The sequence below is a fragment of the Myotis brandtii genome, unplaced genomic scaffold (assembly GCF_000412655.1).
Source record: "Myotis brandtii unplaced genomic scaffold, ASM41265v1 scaffold43, whole genome shotgun sequence".
NCBI classification, from domain to species: Eukaryota; Metazoa; Chordata; class Mammalia; order Chiroptera; family Vespertilionidae; genus Myotis; species Myotis brandtii.
In genome coordinates this window covers 2,482,114-2,500,109 of record NW_005366455.1, presented here as the reverse complement: position 1 = coordinate 2,500,109, position 17,996 = coordinate 2,482,114, and the positions used below count along the sequence as shown (strand labels likewise).

The following is a 17,996-nucleotide window of genomic DNA, read 5'->3' as shown; positions in this document are numbered from 1 at the left end:
CAACCAACCAAACAACTGGTCGCTATGACATGTGCTGACCACCAGGGGGTGCACACAGAAATATGATGTGCATTGGCAGCAGGCAGAACATGGCGGGCATTGGCTGTGGCAGGATGGTGGAGCAGGTAAGCAGGGGCGCCAGACCAAGGCGGGGTGCCAGTCGCTGTCATTTGGGTGAGCCTCTGGTGGTTACTGATAATTCTTTGCTCCTGCGTGCCACAGTCCCGCCGGTGCTGGTGCCCAGTGCCGGCCCCAATCACTCTGCGCTGTCAGTGGGTGCAAGTGGGGCCGGCACGGTCAGCACATGGGAGCAGGGCTGCCGGCAGACAGGGGACTGGGGGCCTCAACAGGAGGGGCCAGGCGGGGGCACGGAGGATGGGCCGAGACCCGCCCCTGTGCCCACTGCAGCCTCGTGGCCCACAGTTCCTTTCAAGGTGCATGAATTCGTGCACTGGGCCCCTAGTAGTCACATAATATTATTTTTACATAAAAATCTCCTTTAAAGGATTTAAACGTAAAAAAGAGTTTTAGGTTTGTTTGTTTGTTTGTTTGTTTGTTTGTTTTAATATATTTTTAATTTCGATTTAAACGTAAAAAAGAGTTTTAGGTTTGTTTGTTTTAATATATTTTTAATTTATTTCAGAGAGGAAAGGAGAAGGAGAGAGAGATAGAAACATCAATGATGAGAATCATTGATCTGTTGCCTCCTGCATGCCCCACACTGTGCCCTGGTATGTGCCTCTCCAGGAATTGAACTGTGACCTCCTGGTTCATAGGTCGATGCTCAACCACTGAGCCATGCCGGCCAGGTGAGTTTTAGGTTTTAAAATTAAGTTACAATAGTCTTTTGCTCAAATTAAGTTGCTGCCCAGGACACCTCCTTCTTCAAAAGTATATGCCAAAGCAGTTGGGTCACTTGCTCTCTCTTGGCTCAAGAAATCTTTCACTTCTATCTTCCACCTCCTACTTAAACTTTTGTGTCTTTCCACTGATGCCAAATAGGATGTGTACTTCGCATCATCACTTCTCTTTGAGTTAATAATAGTCAGCTCTGCTCTCATTTAGAATTCTCCCACAAAACCTTATCTCTCACATCACACTTTGCAACCCAAGCGCAAGTCCTGACCTGCCCCAGGCTGGCTCTGGCTCCCGGGGCACCATGTACCAGCCTTTGGCGCCCACACATCTGGATGGGAGATGGGATCTCATTACTCTACATTTGTAAGCAGCTGTGGCTACGCTCTGTGACCTTCTCCCAATGAAATTTTTTCAGCAAGTAGATTCGAAATGCTTCTTGGTTTTTTAAAAGTGTACATTCTGCAAATACTTAGTCATGTACGCATTTTTGAAAATGCATAGACTAAAGTCTGCAAAGGTATAACTCAAACAGATTACATCTGGGGAACTAGGGACCAGACCTGGGTTGAGAATTGTGGTTGAGAAGGGCTTTACCTTTACCTGTGATATTTTAACTTTTTATAAGCCAAACTGATTCAGGTGTTATTTATACTGTTAAAGATGTTTGTTTGTTTTTAATCAAAGAAAGATAGGCTGCAGCAACTTTAACAATGAAAAAGAGATCCAAGGGAGTAAAAGGAAAGTAAAATAAAGAAGAAAAACTCAAACAGCAAAACCTCTTTAAAATTTCATCCCTCAGAACAAATACATGTTAAAGTGAAAAAAAAATTCTGTATTGTGAAATGGCTTTTCTTCCTCTTTTCTTGGAAGCAGGAAACAGAGCAGCTCTTCCTCTGTCCTCACACATGTAATTCCAGCTCTCTGCCAAGTGACGCCAGGTGTCCTGAGGGGTGTCTGAGTGGCTCCATTTACGGAGCTGATGACGAAAGTGCACACAGACCTGAAGGAACATCCCAGAGGCAGCTGCACAGCCTGCGCGTTAGTGGGTGGTCATAAGACCTACTCTCCATTCATACTTCTACCCAGAAAAATTTACTGAAATATCATTAAGGGTCCAGTGTTCTAGGGTTTTACTCTTGGATTCTGGCAATTGTTAAATAAATAGTACTTATGTAAGATAAATTGTTTTAAAGACAACAAAAGATGAAAAATGACTAGCTGCTTGATGCAACCACCAAAACTCAAATACTCAAAACTGACAAAGATAGTATTGAGAAAGAGAGAGAGAGAGAGAGAGAGAGAGAGAGAGAGAGAATGATACTATCCTAACTCGCATGTTGCAATTCTAAGTTTTAAAACATGAGCAAATCAAATTTAAAGTGGATTTAAAGCATAATCCACTACAAACAAATACAACTTTTAGTTCCAGCAATGCCAGGGATGTTTACTTATCAAGGATTCTATTTGCTAATGCAATACTTCCAATAAGGGAAAACATGGGATAATTTTGATTGATGCTAAAAAGGTATTTAAAATAAATAAATTTGATGACTTCTGATTGCGTACCAAAACACTTAAAAAATAGGAAAAGAAAATGACTTCCTCCTCATTGAAAAGAATCTCAAACCAACAACTATCAGCATATTTAATGGAGAAACACTAGGGAAATACCCCCATTAAATCTAATCCCATTTAAGATAAAATAAGCTGCCCCATCATCTCTTGCATTATTCATATTGTTCTGAAAGATCTGGAGTCTTTCAGGAATGGAGACATGAAACAGAAATGAGAGGTGTAAGTACTGTACAGAAAGAGACCAAAACATCTTTTTTCCCCAGACCACTTAATTTTCTATTTAGAAGCAAGAGATTAAACCTAAACCAATATTTGAAATTATTAATTAAGAGAATTCAGAAAGGTTTGTCTTTAAAAGATAACTATTCAAAAATATATAACTTTGTAATATGCCATCACCAATAATTAAGAAAAATATATAAATGAGAAAGGCCTTTATTCACAATAGCAGCAACAACATAAAATACCCAGGGTGCCCTAGTGAGAACATAGAATGATAGGAAGTAAGCTTATATTGGAATGCTGGCAGAACCCAGCATGCCCCAGGTACCAGGGGGCCACTGAAAACAAAGACAGCAGTTTGAACTAGCACAAAGTTTTGAGAGTTCATTGAGGAAAACATGTGTATGTATACCCTACACATATATCCCACACATATATCAATATATACATACTAGAGACCTGATGCACGAAAATTCATGCAAGAGTAGGCCTTCCTTTCCCCGGCTGCTGGCACCAGCTTCCCTCCAGCACCTGGGACCCAGGCTGCTTCTCTCCTCCGGCCACCAGCAGGCACTCAGAACCTGGGCTGGCTTCCCTCTGGCCCAGCTTCGTCAAGAAGGTCATCCGGAATGAGGTCCGGAAGACATCCAGTCTAATTAGCATATTACCCTTTTATTATTATAGATATCCCACATATATAAAAATATATACATATCTATGCCATACCTCAATGGCAAAAAACCTAATTAATAATCTGTCTTAAAAATGAGCAGGCAATACAAATAGACATTTTTCCAAAGAAAACATACAAATGACCAGCAGGTACATAAGAATATGCTCAACATCACTTGGGGAAATGCAAATCAAAACCATAATGAGTGACACCTCACACTTGCTGGAATGGCTATTATAAAAAAGACAGAAAATAACAAATGTTGGTGAGGATGTGGAGAAAAGGGAACCCTTGTACACTATTGGTGGGAATGTAAATTGGGGCAGCTACTATGGAAAACAGTATGGAGGCTCCTCAAAAAATTGAAAATCAAACTATCATATGATTCAGCATTCCTGCTTCTGGGCACAAAAACAATATTCTAGAACAAGTTTTCTCTATTAAATATTTTTTCTATTCCAACTGCATTTCTATATGATCTTATACACCATCAATTTAGCTCATATGGGATTATTTACAAAGTAACCCAATGTTGAAAGTTTCCTTTTTTGTTTGTTTTATTTCTATTGAGATAGTAAATTTTTAGAATATAGAAAAAATCAGAAATAACCCAAATAACAGAGGTGTTCAATAACGTTAAGTTCACTTAAATAAAAATTATACAACCTTTCAGATTGTTTTTGAAGAACTGTATTGGCAATGAAAATGCTCACAACATAACTTCCTATATAATAAAGAGCTAATATTCTAATTAGACCGAACAGCAGAACAATCATCTGGACAACCTTCCAGACAACCATCCAGATGACCTTCTGGATGAAGCCGGGGCTTCATCGGGCCTCTAGTATATTGATAAAGAACTAGACACCCAATAGGATATAAATCACATTAAAAATGTTAGCAGGAAAGATTATAATAGTTAACAGTGGTTATATTAGGGGTTGATTATAACTTTGACTTTAGTCTTTGCTCTATTATAACTTTTCCAAATTTTCTATAATAAATATGTAGCACTTCTTGACTGAAGTTAAAAAGTTATTTTAAAAATATGTCCCTAGATTTTTCCTTGATCACATGAACATCTTGAAAATATTCCCCAAACCAGGGAATGATTCACAGAATCTGACTGTGTCATTACAGAATGGTCCAGATTAATTGTGCCTTAACAACGGCTCCTTCCCCTTTTGGACTCACCTGATGATGTGAGCTGCTGTCATCAGTTTGTTGAGCCTGAGACATCCTTTGACATATTCGTTTGGAGGCCTTCATGGCAGCTGTTTCCACTGGACCAATTGGGTATTGGACGGAGAGCCTGTAATAAAGGAGGGTTTTATGAGAGGTTGTAATAATCTTTAATTATCAGGTATGACATTGAGGAGAGTCTTAGAAAATGTTAAATCATATATTAAATTTAGTATCCAAACAATAGCAATAAAACAACCCAACATTTGTTCTCTGTGCTCTTTCCAACTACTCAGTTGATAGTCAATTACCTAATAATAGGAACGGAAATTCCTCCACTGCCTCCCCCCACCCCCCACACACACACACTTGACCATCTAGAAATAAGAATGCAGAGATATTCAGGGATGACTACAGGAAATCCCTGGGTCATCTCGTCCAGGTCAGATACTAGGGGTTCTAAGCGCAGCTGTGGGTTTATGATGTCGTATCTGAAAGAGCATAGAATAGAGCAGACTAGTTTAAGGTCAGGCAAGTTCCGTTTTATATAACTTCATTTCCTTTCACTCCTTTCTTCAGAAACTATTTAAAACCTCTTACCATCTTGAGATATTGCAGATGAAAAAAAAAACACGATTTTTAAAGAAAGCAGAGAACTCCCTGTTCACGGAGACTTCCCATCTAATAACAGACAAATAGACAATCATTTTTGGACATAATGTGATTCTTTCAACAGAATTCAAGGAGAGTCCGGAAAAGAAGCAATTATTCTGTAGCACATTTAATTATTTGCTTAAAGGGGTAGGCAATTTGGGGTAGAGAAAAGCAGGATAGCCTGTCACTTCTTTGTCATGCATCTTGTGAGTGACAGACAGACTCTATTCTTACCCCATCTGAGATCATTTTTAATACCTTGGGGGCGTCCAACATCATTTTCTGTACTCATACAAATATTTACAACCATCAAAATACATGTTGAATTTGTTTTTGAAACAAAATGGCACTAGTCCATGCACATTATTCAGCCACTTGCCTTTTTTCTCTTAATGTATGATGGTGAATGCTCTCTAGTATAATTAATAGGTACTAAAATTTGTTCTTAAGTAGATTCATTATGTTCTGTGTATGTCTGTGTCATGTATGTTCCACCATTTTTTTACTATATGAGAGTTGCTTTCATTCCCATAGGACAGAGTTCCAAAAGTGGGTCAAGGGCCAAATCTTGTATATATTTTTATGTTGAGTAGATACCACTCTCCTAAAGTCAGTTCCTCCACATGTGCTCTAGCCCTCATTCCTTCTAAACTGCTGAGTGCCATCGCTCCAACAATTCTCCCCTCTTATACCAAATCACCAACTTTTCTCTCTACAGAATCATTCCCTCAGTACACTAACATGCTCTATTTTTTCCATTATAACAAAACATTCTCTTGAGTCATTCTACCATCTAAGACAATCTCTTTGCTCCCTGTACGTAAAACATTCTGAAAAAATTATTATGTAGTATCTTCAATTCTTCATCTCCCATTCTCTCTTAAATTGCCTCTAGTTTGATTTTTCACCTACCACTGTCCCACAATGCTATTTTTGAGGTCATCAATGATTTCCTTATTTCTAAATCCAAAGATCAATTCTTACTTGACCTCGCAGCAGCATTTGACACGGTAGACCATGCCCTCCTCCTTGGAACACTTTCTTACCTGTCTTTCAGGAGTCCTCATTTTCTTGGTTTTCCTCCTACCTCATTCATCACTCTTTTTCAGTAGCTCTTGCTGGCTTTACTTCTCATCAACTTTGTAATGTGAAATATCGAAGTGCTCTGTCCTCAACTCTCCTCTCTTCTTCATCTACACACTTCCTTTGGTGATCTAATTTGATCTCATGGCTTTAAAAAACCATATATGTTAACAACTTCCAAATTTGTATCTCCAATAGACTTTCTCCCAAATTCCAGACATGAATAGCCAACTGCATACTCAACATCTCCATGTGGATGTCTAAGAGATATCTCAGTCTAAACATCCCCCTTCACTTTACTCTCCTCTCCACTATAGTCTCCCCCATTTCAGATGACAGCAACTTTATACTTCTACATACTATACCATCACCCTAACTATATTATTTAGTATAGATACAAGAATTGATCCATGGATCTGAGGATGAGAATATAAATTGTACTAATTAATCCAACTATATGAAGAAACCTAATATTATTTTAATTAAGTGGGGAAAAGACAGCATAACTGGCTATCTATCTTAAAGAAAGCAAAGTTAGACCCTTGCTAAAATAAATTTCCAATGCATTGAAAATAGAAACATTTGAAGAAAATTTAGAAAAACATTCACATAACCTTGCTCCTACTTTTGCCCCCTTTAATCTATTCCCAATATCTCTTCCTTCATTCCATTCAGCTACACTGGCCTCCTCACTGTTTTTTTGTTTTTTGTTTTTTGTTGTTTTTTTTTTTTGCATCTGCCAGGCTCACTCCTGCCTTGAGCTGCTGTCTCCTCAACTTGCAGTATACTTTTCTCACTTACCAGTGCGTTCACTCCCTCAGCTCCTTTAAGTCTTTGTTGAAATATCACCTCTCACTCAAGCCCACTATGCCCACCTTATTTTTTTTAAATATATTTTATTGATTTTTTACAGAGAGGAAGGGAGAGAGATAGAGAGTTAGAAACATCTATCAGCTGCCTCCTGCACACCTCCTACTGGGGATGTGCCCGCAACCCAGGTACATGCCCTTGACCGGAATCGAACCTGGGACCTTTCAGTTCGCAGGCCGACGCTCTATCCACTGAGCCAAACCGGTTCCGGCTATGCCCACCTTATTGATTGATCGATCAATTGATTGATTTTAGAGGAAGAGACAAAGAGATAGATGATAGATAGATAGATAGATAGATAGATAGATAGATAGATAGGGAATTGAGAGTTCCAGAGTGGGGACAGAGCCTCAAATGTTAAGTGGGTGTCAGGAAAGGCCTTAAGGATGAGATGACATTTGAGCAAAGAGCTTTCGTGGGTCTTTAGGAGCTGAGGAGTCAAGCCATTCAGGGAGGTGGTCTAGAGGTATCAATTCTTTAAAGTAAAGGTTTCAGTTTTAAGAGAAGGGGATCTGGCTTAGTCTTATGGGGAAGGGGGAGGAATCAGGGCTGGAGCAGCAAGAATGTAGGTGGGGACTTGGGGCATGGAGGTGAAATAGAGAGGTCATCAGGATGGTTCAAATATGCAGCACTTTTCTAAGTCATGTTACAATTTTTAGTTTTTAGCTTAAAACAATGGAAAGATAATGGAGGGATTTAAGGCATGGGACTTTGGGGGAGATGAACATGTAAGAAATATAATCATATTTGTGTTTTTAAAAGATGAGTCAGACTTCAGTGGTAAAAAAAAATGCAAATAAGAATATGGAACTTTGTGCTCTATGACAATGTAGGAATTTAAACGAGATATCAAGTATCTGATACATCTGGGTGGCTAACTGACTTATTGTACTGATCCTCTGCTAGGGAGGGTGAAATAAATGGATTGAAGGAGACAGATACATTAGAACCTGAAATCTTTGCTTTTACTTTAAAATTCTTTGTACTCTATTAAAGATATACACCCACATGATACACAAATTTTATAAGAATATATTGATATCAACCTGCTAGGAAATGTGATACAGACATAGTGAATGCCCTCTAATTGAGAAGTCAATATGTACTTTTTCATTTAAAGAGCTAAAAATATATATTTAATTATACCAAATTGTAAAGTGACAAAATAACCACAGAACTAGGGCCTGGGGTTGAGATAGAATTATACTGGTGGGATGCCTGAGAAAAGATTAGAGAATTACAAAAGAAATCAACAAATTAATACCTATTTAAATTGATCTTTTCTTCTTCTCCCAGTAGATAAAATGGGAACAAATAATTCTGTTTCTGCCTCCCAAAAGTTTAATGACCATAAGCTATAGGAAATGCCCTCTCTTCTCTTTACCTTCTCAAATTTTAAATTGTGAAGAAGGGGTTATTTCAAAAATTAAGGTCACAGAGACTTTGTAAAGGTCACCTTTGGTGGTGATCGGGTATGTGATGGTGATCTTGTACCAGGGGTGTGGCAGTGTGCTTTGGGATGACTCCCTGGAGCATAATTTGGCATTCTGAATTTTGAGAATTAAAAAAATTCACATTTTTGACCCAAGATTTTACTTGAGTAAATTTATCTTAATAAAATGTTAAAAGTATGAGAAGATACGTGGATAGGGATGTTGATAACAGAATTTAGGGTAATAAAATTTGAAAATAACTAAAATTTTCAATGATATAAGGGATTGCTTGTGAATTGTGGCACTTCCTTATTAGAGTTAGGCCATTAAAAATGACATTTTGGAAACTAATGAGATGGGAAATGCTCTTTACTTAATGCAGGTGAAGAGAAGAATGAAAAATTGTACCTACAGCATCATTCCTGTTTTGGAACACTAAAGTGTGAAAAGCATTCATCTGTGAGTGATGGAATACTATCTTCCCTTTTTTTAAAGAAGTATTAATTCTGAATTAAGCTTTCAAAGACAAACCAACCAAAAGTAGGTATATGAAACAAAGCTATTCAAATACTCTAATATCAAAAATCTTTTGTGGCTGACACCTGCTGTTGGAATAACTCTAAATAATTGGATGGGCCACTTGAAGGTATTTTTGCCTCTTTCTACTGTATCTTAGGTTCGTCAGCATTATGGAAGCTGCTGCTCTGGCCTGGGCTGCCACTCTGCACGGTTGACTCTCACAGACACTCACCTGGCCTGTGCACGGTCAGCCGCGGCCTTTGCCTTCACCCGATCCAGCAGCCACTGCCTTCTCGCAGCCTCTTTCCTCCGCCAGCACTCTTGGAGCAGGTTGCTCCTGAGGGTCCCCAGGAGGAGTCTGGTATACTCCTTGGCGGACATCTCCTGGAACGGCCAACATTACAGAGGGCGTCAGGTCAGTCTCAACATGGTGGTCTTTCCTTATCTGGGCAGACCGGCTGCTGTGAAAGTCTCTGGAATTGCTTCACCTACGTTTATGTCCTCAGAAAAATCATCTTACTTTCTTACTACCTGCATTTCTTTACGTTCTCTGTGTCTATGTGTACACAGAGCATACCCCCCAACTTCCACGGTAACTCTTCTCCCTTCGAGCCACCCAGTATTGTGGGATGTTAAAGCTAGAAGGGGGGATGAAGGAGGACCAAGTCCATGGTCATTAACATTTGGGTTGTGGATTCCTTTGAGAATTGGGTGATCACCCATGGATTTATCTCCAGAAATATGCTCAGGCCACCTACAGTCCATCCATCAACCCCACATTAAGAACCTCTGCCAAAAAACAAACAAAAAAAAAAAGCAAAGAAGAAATGCAATGAATTGTTAAAATTTCCAGCACTTGAAATCTTAAGTGTAATAACAAAGTGGCCACACGGTGTCAGTCTAACACCGATAAGCCTATTTCTCCCCAGGCTTTTACAAACAGATCTCAGGCCATTGAACCTGAGGATTTGGGTTAATAAAGTTTAGCAAAGCAGTGCCCACTGGGAATTATTTGGCAAGACCCAGACACTTGACTTTTGTGGACTATGTGTGTTAAAGGGGAGAACGAGAGAAAACTGTCCTCTGCAAAGCTAGCTAATCAAGACACTTCATTCACTATTGTGGCGTTTGAGGGTGATGTCATCTGTGTGGAGAAACTGATTCACAGAGAGGCTGTGATGAGAAGAAAGTGTTCTTTCTGGAAAAGTTAAAATTCTCTTTGTTTAAAATGTACTATCCCATTTCTCTTTCCTCTTAGAAAGATCTGAATTCTCTTGCTGATTATTAAATGTTTCTTTTAAAAGTCTTAGTTTTATAATCTTCCACTAAAAACTGAGATAGTTGTCTTTCTCTTTCATTTTTCTTTGAGAAAAAATACTTGACATTTAGGACTCAGGAAAAAGATGTTAAAAAGGAAAACTCCCCAAATGTCCTAGAAACAAGAAGCCTTGTTGCATCATCTTTACCAACCAGATCCTTTTCTTTTTAATCCGCACCCATTTCCAACGCCTCACCCCTCTTACACTGCAGACATTTTCTAATACACAATCTGGGATCGATGGCTTCAGACTGGACTCAGTTTGGCCTATTCTTCCCCCCAAAAGGTTTTATTTAAATTTACAATGTAAAGAAAACGTATTTATACTGAGAGATATTTAAGGTTCACTTTGCCACTTCCTTAGTCATAAATATTTCTAATGAAAGGAGCAGACTCTGGTTTTTCTGGAGGGAAAGTGTCTAAACTGCTGTAGCTGGTCCCGACACGATTCAGGAGTAGTTTGGGACAATAGGTTAGGTGTTACCTGGACACAGTGCTCAACCACAGGATGAGACGTCTGGTGGGACTTGCTGTGGAGACCAGATAAGAAACACATCTGGCAGATGTCAAAGTTGAGGCACTTCAGGCAGCGATATCTGCCAATGAAAATGGGAGCGGGGCTGGCATCACTACTAGTAGGCGAACAAGGAAAATAATATTCAGGTGGAAAATGAGCAGGAACATGCAGGGGACATCTGAGCTGTCAAGTGAGCATAAAGGTTCTCCCAAACTTTGCAGGGATGGATGGTAAATGACTCTGATATGTTTATTTACTCAAATAAATCTTCTTTTGACAGTATTTGTATAACATGGCATTATATTCATATAGTTTTAGCCAACAAACTAGAGTATGGAAGTCTCATTCATTTCTCACTCCTTCCCCCCAAATACTTGTATATGCAGGGCAATGTGTGCTACAACCCTTAGGACAGACCTCATGTTGTGCAGCTGCACAATGCATTCAAATATTTTTAATTTAGTTGCCAACTTTAAAAAAAAAACTAAGAGATTTTAATAAAGTTTTAATTCTGCCTTCTGTTAAAATTTTGCAAGATGTGATGATATTGGACCTGCATTCCTGAATGGTGCTGGAGAGAATGAAGCCATCCTATATAATAAAAGCCTAATATGCAAATCAACCAGACGGCAGAACAACCGGTCGCTATGATGCACACTGACCACCATGGGGCAGACACTCAATGCAGGAGCTGTCCCCTGGTGTTCCGTGTGCTCCCATAGGGGCAGCGCCACTCAGCCAGAAGCCAGGCTCACGGCTGACCAAGTACAGTGGCGGTGGTGGGAGCCTCTCCCGCCTCCATGGTAGCGCTAAGGAGCAATAAGGAGCAGCGAGCTGATGGGCAGTAAGGAGTGAGGGATCCGGGACTGTGAGAGGAATGTATGACTGCCAGCAGGCAGACATCCCCTGAGGGGTCCCAGACTGCAAGAGGGTGCAGGCTGGGCTGATGGACCCGCCCCCAGTGCACTAATTTCATGCACTGGGCCTCTAGTAGATAACTAATTTAAAACACACTTTTGTCATTTTTCTAGAAGTCTGTCCGTAAAAAATAAAGTAAGTGGAGGAGGGGGAATTCCCCTCAAGCTAAAGTGACCATCACACACACGTTTCTTAACAGCCCAATACTGCAGTTTTCCTGTTATGAATAGTAGGAACCTTAACTCTCCTGTGTCAGAAGGAGAAGGGAGTGGTATCATATTGTTTGTAAAAGATCAGAGATCTATACTCCCCTCCTCCCCCAATATTTTAACTCTCTTCTCCAGCTGCAGAGCACATGGATTAGAGCACTGTCTTTTTCATCAATGGCATCGATCAGTGAGGCCAATGCAGCTCCTCCTCCCAGACAGACTGTCCTCAGCTCGCCACAGGCCCTACCCTCACTTCTACTCCTGGCCTTGCTCCTGTAGCATTTGAGTTTGTAATCCTTGTCTTAAAACTCACACACAGAAAAGGGAACTATGGCAAAATCCCTACACTCTTCACATTTCATATCTTGCTGCAAAGAGACGATACGGTAGCTTGAGATTCTAACCAGGCAAGTTAAGTACCATGTGATTATGTGTCGGTGAGAGGCATGGAAAATAAGTGTGATGGGGGGAGGGAGGGGGACGTTCCTGTGGGCTGGTATGGTGTGAAAAAGTGAGACATGCCAAGCCATGCAGTGAAGCCTGGGCTGGACATGAAGGTGGGGGAAATCCCAGAGAGGAATCAGAGGAGGAGTAAGGTAATATGAGCTGGTGTGAAGAAGGGTTTGGAGCAAGTCAAATTGGTCAGACCTGCTGATCATTCTGAAGAGCAGAGGAATAAAACCTTGGAACACCCCTGGGGCCAATGGCGGAAGGTCTTGGAAGTCTGACCGGTCATTTACCAGTAAAGCAGAGCCGGAGAATGTAAGTGCCATGAGACCAACCCTCACTGTCCTTATTCACTGTTGTACCCAATGTTGGTCCCATGGTAAGATATTAATAGTGTTGAATGGCTATAATAGTAGCTAACATTTTTGAGCACTTACGATGCAGCAGGCAGGGTACATGTGTTGCCACGGTTAGTGCTGGAGGCTACGAGCAGTAGTTAGCATAATAAATGCGAGAAGTTTGTCAGAAGGCTGATGGACATTTTCAGCAGGGCTGAAAATCTGCATATTATTACCTGCTGCTGAACAGCTGTAGGCATTTCCCCTAACCCAGTGGTCAGCAAACTGCGGCTCTCGAGCCACATGCAGCTCTTTGGCCCCTTGAATGTGGCTCTTCCACAAAATACCATGTGCGGGCACGCATGTACAGTGCGATTGAAACTTCATAGTCCATGCGCAGAAGTTGGTATTTTGAGGAAGAGCCACCCTCAAGGGGCAAAAGAGCCGCATGTGGCTCGTGAGCCACAGTTTGCCCACCACTGCCCTAACTTGATAATCTTTTCCTGTTTACCAAATTTTACCTTTGATATGCCTGTTTGCATTCCTAAAGAGCCAATGTGTTTTCCAGTAAATAAAAAGCTGTGGGTCCGGAGATTTGGGGAGCCACCCCACTAGAGGGTGAAGCCTCCGCCTGGTTCCCCCAAATGACTTCCAAATTTATATTTCTTGTCTAGTCTCTATTCATTTATGCGCAGCCCTTCTCCAGATTCCTGAACCCTTGCTGCAAAAAGACTGCGACAGGTTAGTCCCCTGGAAGTTCTTTAAGGTAATATGTTCTTCTTCTTATTTTACAGATGAAGAAACTGAATCAGAAAGAGTTCCACAGCTCAGACAGCTACACAACCACATGGTAAGTTGTAGAAGCAGGCTCAGAGCCCAGGGATACCATCTGACCAGAGAGCCAGCTATTTTAGCCACTATCATAGACCACCAAGGCAGGAGGCCTGAGTTTGATTTCACAGACACCAGTACCAGTGACCTGGAAGTGGAAATGTAAATCCTGTTTTGGAGGATACCTGGTCCATGGGAAGTTTTCAATAAACTTAAGTCCAATGAAGTTAAATGAATCACTGTTTCTTCACCAGGAAAATGGACTGATGAACCCTTCCTTCTCAGCATTGCAAAGTTTTTACAAACGTGAATAATTGGGAAGACTTTTCACATGAAATGTATAATAATAGAGTATTTTAATAAGATTATTGGATAAGCCATTTGCACTGGCTGCTTTATCCAGTATTACATATGGTTGTGGTTGACTACTCTAGGACGGTATGTTGACCCTGACCTTGCATTAGTTCCCCTAGGCTCTGAAACTACCTGCAGGTTTGTGAGAAAGGGTGTAATGTAGATAATGAGATTGGTCTGTCATTGATGCCTTTACCAACGGAGAACCAAGTTTCCCCCCAATCCCATCTCAACCTTCAATGGCTATTACAGAGCATAAATGGGACACGTCCTGCTAAAACATAACACGTGGCTTAGGAACAACCTTGAGTCTGTACTTTCGCTTTCTTTAGAAAGTCAAGTCTTTGCCCTCTTCCTGCTACCTCCAGATCTGAGAACACTTCTCTAAAATGGCTTTATTAAGCTCACTAAAATGAAAAGCCTTGAGGCTACTGTTGGAGTTTACAAGAGCCCAAAACACAGGATTAAGGTCAGGATTGTAATGCATTGAAGCCATTTCTAATAGATTCAGAAGGTTACAGCTAAAAGAGGCCAATGACATCATTTGACCCACCCCTCCTTGTTTTCCTTACAAAGAACTGAGGCTCAGAGAGGATACAGGCCTTGCCCAGCTCACCCAGCTGTCTCATAATCTGAGAACTGTGCATGGCCTTGGATGTCTAGGAGGAAAGACAGTTCACATAGATGCTCTTCTAAGAAAAAGCTTAGCCTCCTGAATAGATACGGACATAATCTAAAACTTAAAGTGTGGTCCTGCTTGCCCTCTGCCGCTGCTAGTTTTTTTTTGTTGTTGTTGTTGTTGTTGTTTTCATAATATATATATATTTTTATTTCAGAGAAGAAGGGAGAGGGAGAGGGAGATAGAAACATCAGTGATGAGAGAATCATAGATCGCCTGCCTCTTGCATGCCCAACACTGGGGATGGAGCCCACAACCCAGGCATGTGCCTTGACCAGGAATTGATTGAATCGTGACCTCCTGAGCTACCTCAGCTGGGCTGCCACTGCTTGCTTTTGAGTGACCTTAGCAAGTCATTCAAAGTCTTTTATAAAATAGGAATAATAATATCTGCTATATGTTACACATAATGATTTTGAAAAAAATATTTCAATAGAAAAGTTGTGTTTGATATAATTGCAAAGTGCATTTTGTACCTGGCCCAGTGCAGGACACATAGTAACTGCTTAATCAATACTTGTTTATTGGCTAAATGATTATACTACCTATATAACATGGTAAATAATATTCATGTTCCTCTACTATCCAATATAAAAAGAGCATCTTTCTCATTGTGGTGTGGAGATTTCTTTGGCTTGGCTCCCTTGGTTTTCAACAGCCTTGTTCATTTATATGTTTTATTGTTTAAAGTTCAGTTATTTGCAGAATTTTTCATTAGTGGAGTCTCACTGTGTCCTCAGAATTCTTTTTAAACCCATTTTATTTTCTCAGCAAAATTAAAACCTGATTTGCAGTTTTTTAGTGGGCCCAGCAGACCTATTTTCTATCTGTGGGGAGCATGTTTAAGGTCTGGGGCTCATTAAAACCTAGGAGCACTGGGAAGAAGAGAAACAGTGAGCAGGAGCCAGGCCCTACATCCTGCCCCTTTGACTTGCTTTTAGTCCAGAAACAGCCTCCTTAGAATGTGCCAACTGGGAATGCAGATTCTTCTGAAAACAATTAAAGCTCAAGAAGAGGGTCCTTTGTTTGTTTTCCGTCCCCTTACCTGCCTAAAGGATTTCAGGTAGAAAACGTGCTTGGGGAAGGGAACCTTAGCGTATATGAATTAAACATGGCGGACAGGGAGGATTCAAGCAAGTCTGTTTGTTAGGTTCCCCTGTGTGTCCCATTGTTACTGGGTGGCCAAACATTTGTTTTCCACGTTTGCTCTTTCTCATCTGCCTGTGAACTGCCCACTTTCCCCTTGAGATCTCAGACCCCTGCCTCCCTCTCCTTGGTCCAGCATGGCATATAAGCCTCAGCTGCCCACTGTGTCTTTGGGTCTCATATTCTTATGGAATCCCTATAAAAACATATGTAATAGATTTGGTCATTTTGTCCTGTTAATCTGCCTCATGTTAATTTGATTAGTAGTCCAGCCAGAAGAACTTAGAAGAAAAAGTATTTTTTCTGCTCCCGCAGCTCCCTGGTTGTCCCAGTTCTTCAGTCCCTCCACATCTGCAGCCTCTACACCTGTGTTCACTCATCACGATAATGGCATCCCTGTGCCTGGCTTACACCTGTTGGTTTCATTCTTTCCCCCGCCAAGTCTTTAAAAATATTTCTAATTTCCCTTCCTTATTGTTTTATTTATGGGAAGCCTATAACACACTTCCCCTAAGATGGGATTTTGGCTGTCATTCGTAAAGATCTGTCTTTCCTACCTGCAAACCTAGCTTTCAAATACACCCTTTCCTCTAGGCCAGTGGTTCTCAACCTTCCTAATACCGCTACCCTTTAATACAGTTCCTCATGTTGTGGTGACCCCCAACCATAAAATTATTTTCGTTGCTACTTCATAACTCTAATTTTGCTACTGTTAGGAATCGTAATGTAAATATCTGATATGCAGGATGTATTTTCATTGTTACAAATTGAACATAATTAAAGCATAGTGATTAATCACAAAAACAATATGTAATTATATATGTGTTTTCCGATGGTCTTAGGCGACCCCTGTGAAAGGGTCGTTTGACCCCCAAAGGGGTCGCGACCCACAGGTTGAGAACCTCTGCTCTAGGCAGAGAGATATCTGGAGTGAGTCCAAGGCGTGTTCTCCGTTCCCTACACAGGGGGGCAGCATAGCATCATGATTGAAAGCAAGGATTCCGGATTCAGACTGCCAGGCTCTGCCACTTGCTAACCCTGTGAACCTGAGCAAGTTATTTAGCTTCTCTGCAAATCAGAGATAATAACACCATCTTCTAGAGAGAGTTATAACAAGTTGTAAATGAAATAATCCACGCGAACCACTCCATCTATAGTTTTCAAAACACTTAATAAAGGCAAAAATTATTGTTGGTATTATGGACGGCTCCAAAGTATTTTAAATAATTTTTTTTTCTTTTTTGGTAACAAAGGACAAAAAATTTTTTCCCTTAAAGCAGTGGTCAGCAAACTCATTAGTCAACAGAGCCAAATATCAACAGTACAACGATTGAAATTTCTTTTGAGAGCAAATTTCTTTAAATTTAAACTATATAGGTAGGTACATTGTTATTAACTTAATTAGGGTACTCCTAAGGCTTAGGAAGAGCCACACTCAAGGGGCCAAAGAGCCACATATGGCTTGCGAGCTGCAGTTTGCCGACCACGGCCTTAGAGGAATAAAAATGTGTATGGTCAGAGTATATATCAATGGAAGAATTTAATATTCCATTAATTACAGAAGATAAAATACTTATTATCAACCAGGACCCCTCATGCGGGAAATATTGACTCCCCCAAATCAACCGAGTTTCAGATGTGTCAGAAGAAACCACAAGAGAATCCGGAGAGACACAGCTCCAGCTCCGGACTGATTTGGAGAATGACTTGGATCTGACACTATTGTCTGTGTGTGACTGATGAGCGACTGTACCTCAGTCCTGTGATGGGGAAGCTCCTGCAGACTCCACACCGAGCAGGGTGCGTGGCCATCTCGGTGGCTGACAATCGGTAGCAGGTCGGGAGCCACAGGAGGATGGGAGGCTCAGACTGTAACCAAGAGAGGAATTTCTCCTCTTTGATTGCTGGGCTCAGCACCTGAAAAACAAGGGCACACTTTGATGTGTTTTCAGAAGTGACTTTGGTCTCCAAAATAGATTAAATGTATATTCTCCTCGTCTTTTCTGGCTGTTTCCGTGAGCTCTGCTGTCTAAGTTCATTGCGTGAAAAGTCACAGGCAAGTCTGCCTGCTCCATTCGTTGCCTGGGGTGCTGTGTGGAGTAATAGTTCTGTAATGTGAATTGGTCAGCAAGCGGTATCTGTCCCCACTCCCAGGGACATGTGCATGGCA

The 17,996-nt window shown here is 40.8% G+C and overlaps 1 protein-coding gene across 1 annotated transcript in view; it reads right to left on the bottom strand.

The window, feature by feature from the left end:
• Window positions 1-17,996, bottom strand: part of DYTN (dystrotelin) — a 53,196-nt gene that overhangs the window by 14,416 nt on the left and 20,784 nt on the right. The window contains exons 8-10 of the mRNA XM_005874266.2: window positions 17,580-17,743; window positions 10,872-10,983; window positions 9,302-9,450 (exon numbers count right to left, since the gene is read on the bottom strand). Of these exons, the coding sequence (XP_005874328.1) occupies window positions 9,302-9,450; window positions 10,872-10,983; window positions 17,580-17,743 (425 nt within the window). The remainder of the gene's footprint in view (window positions 1-9,301; window positions 9,451-10,871; window positions 10,984-17,579; window positions 17,744-17,996) is intronic.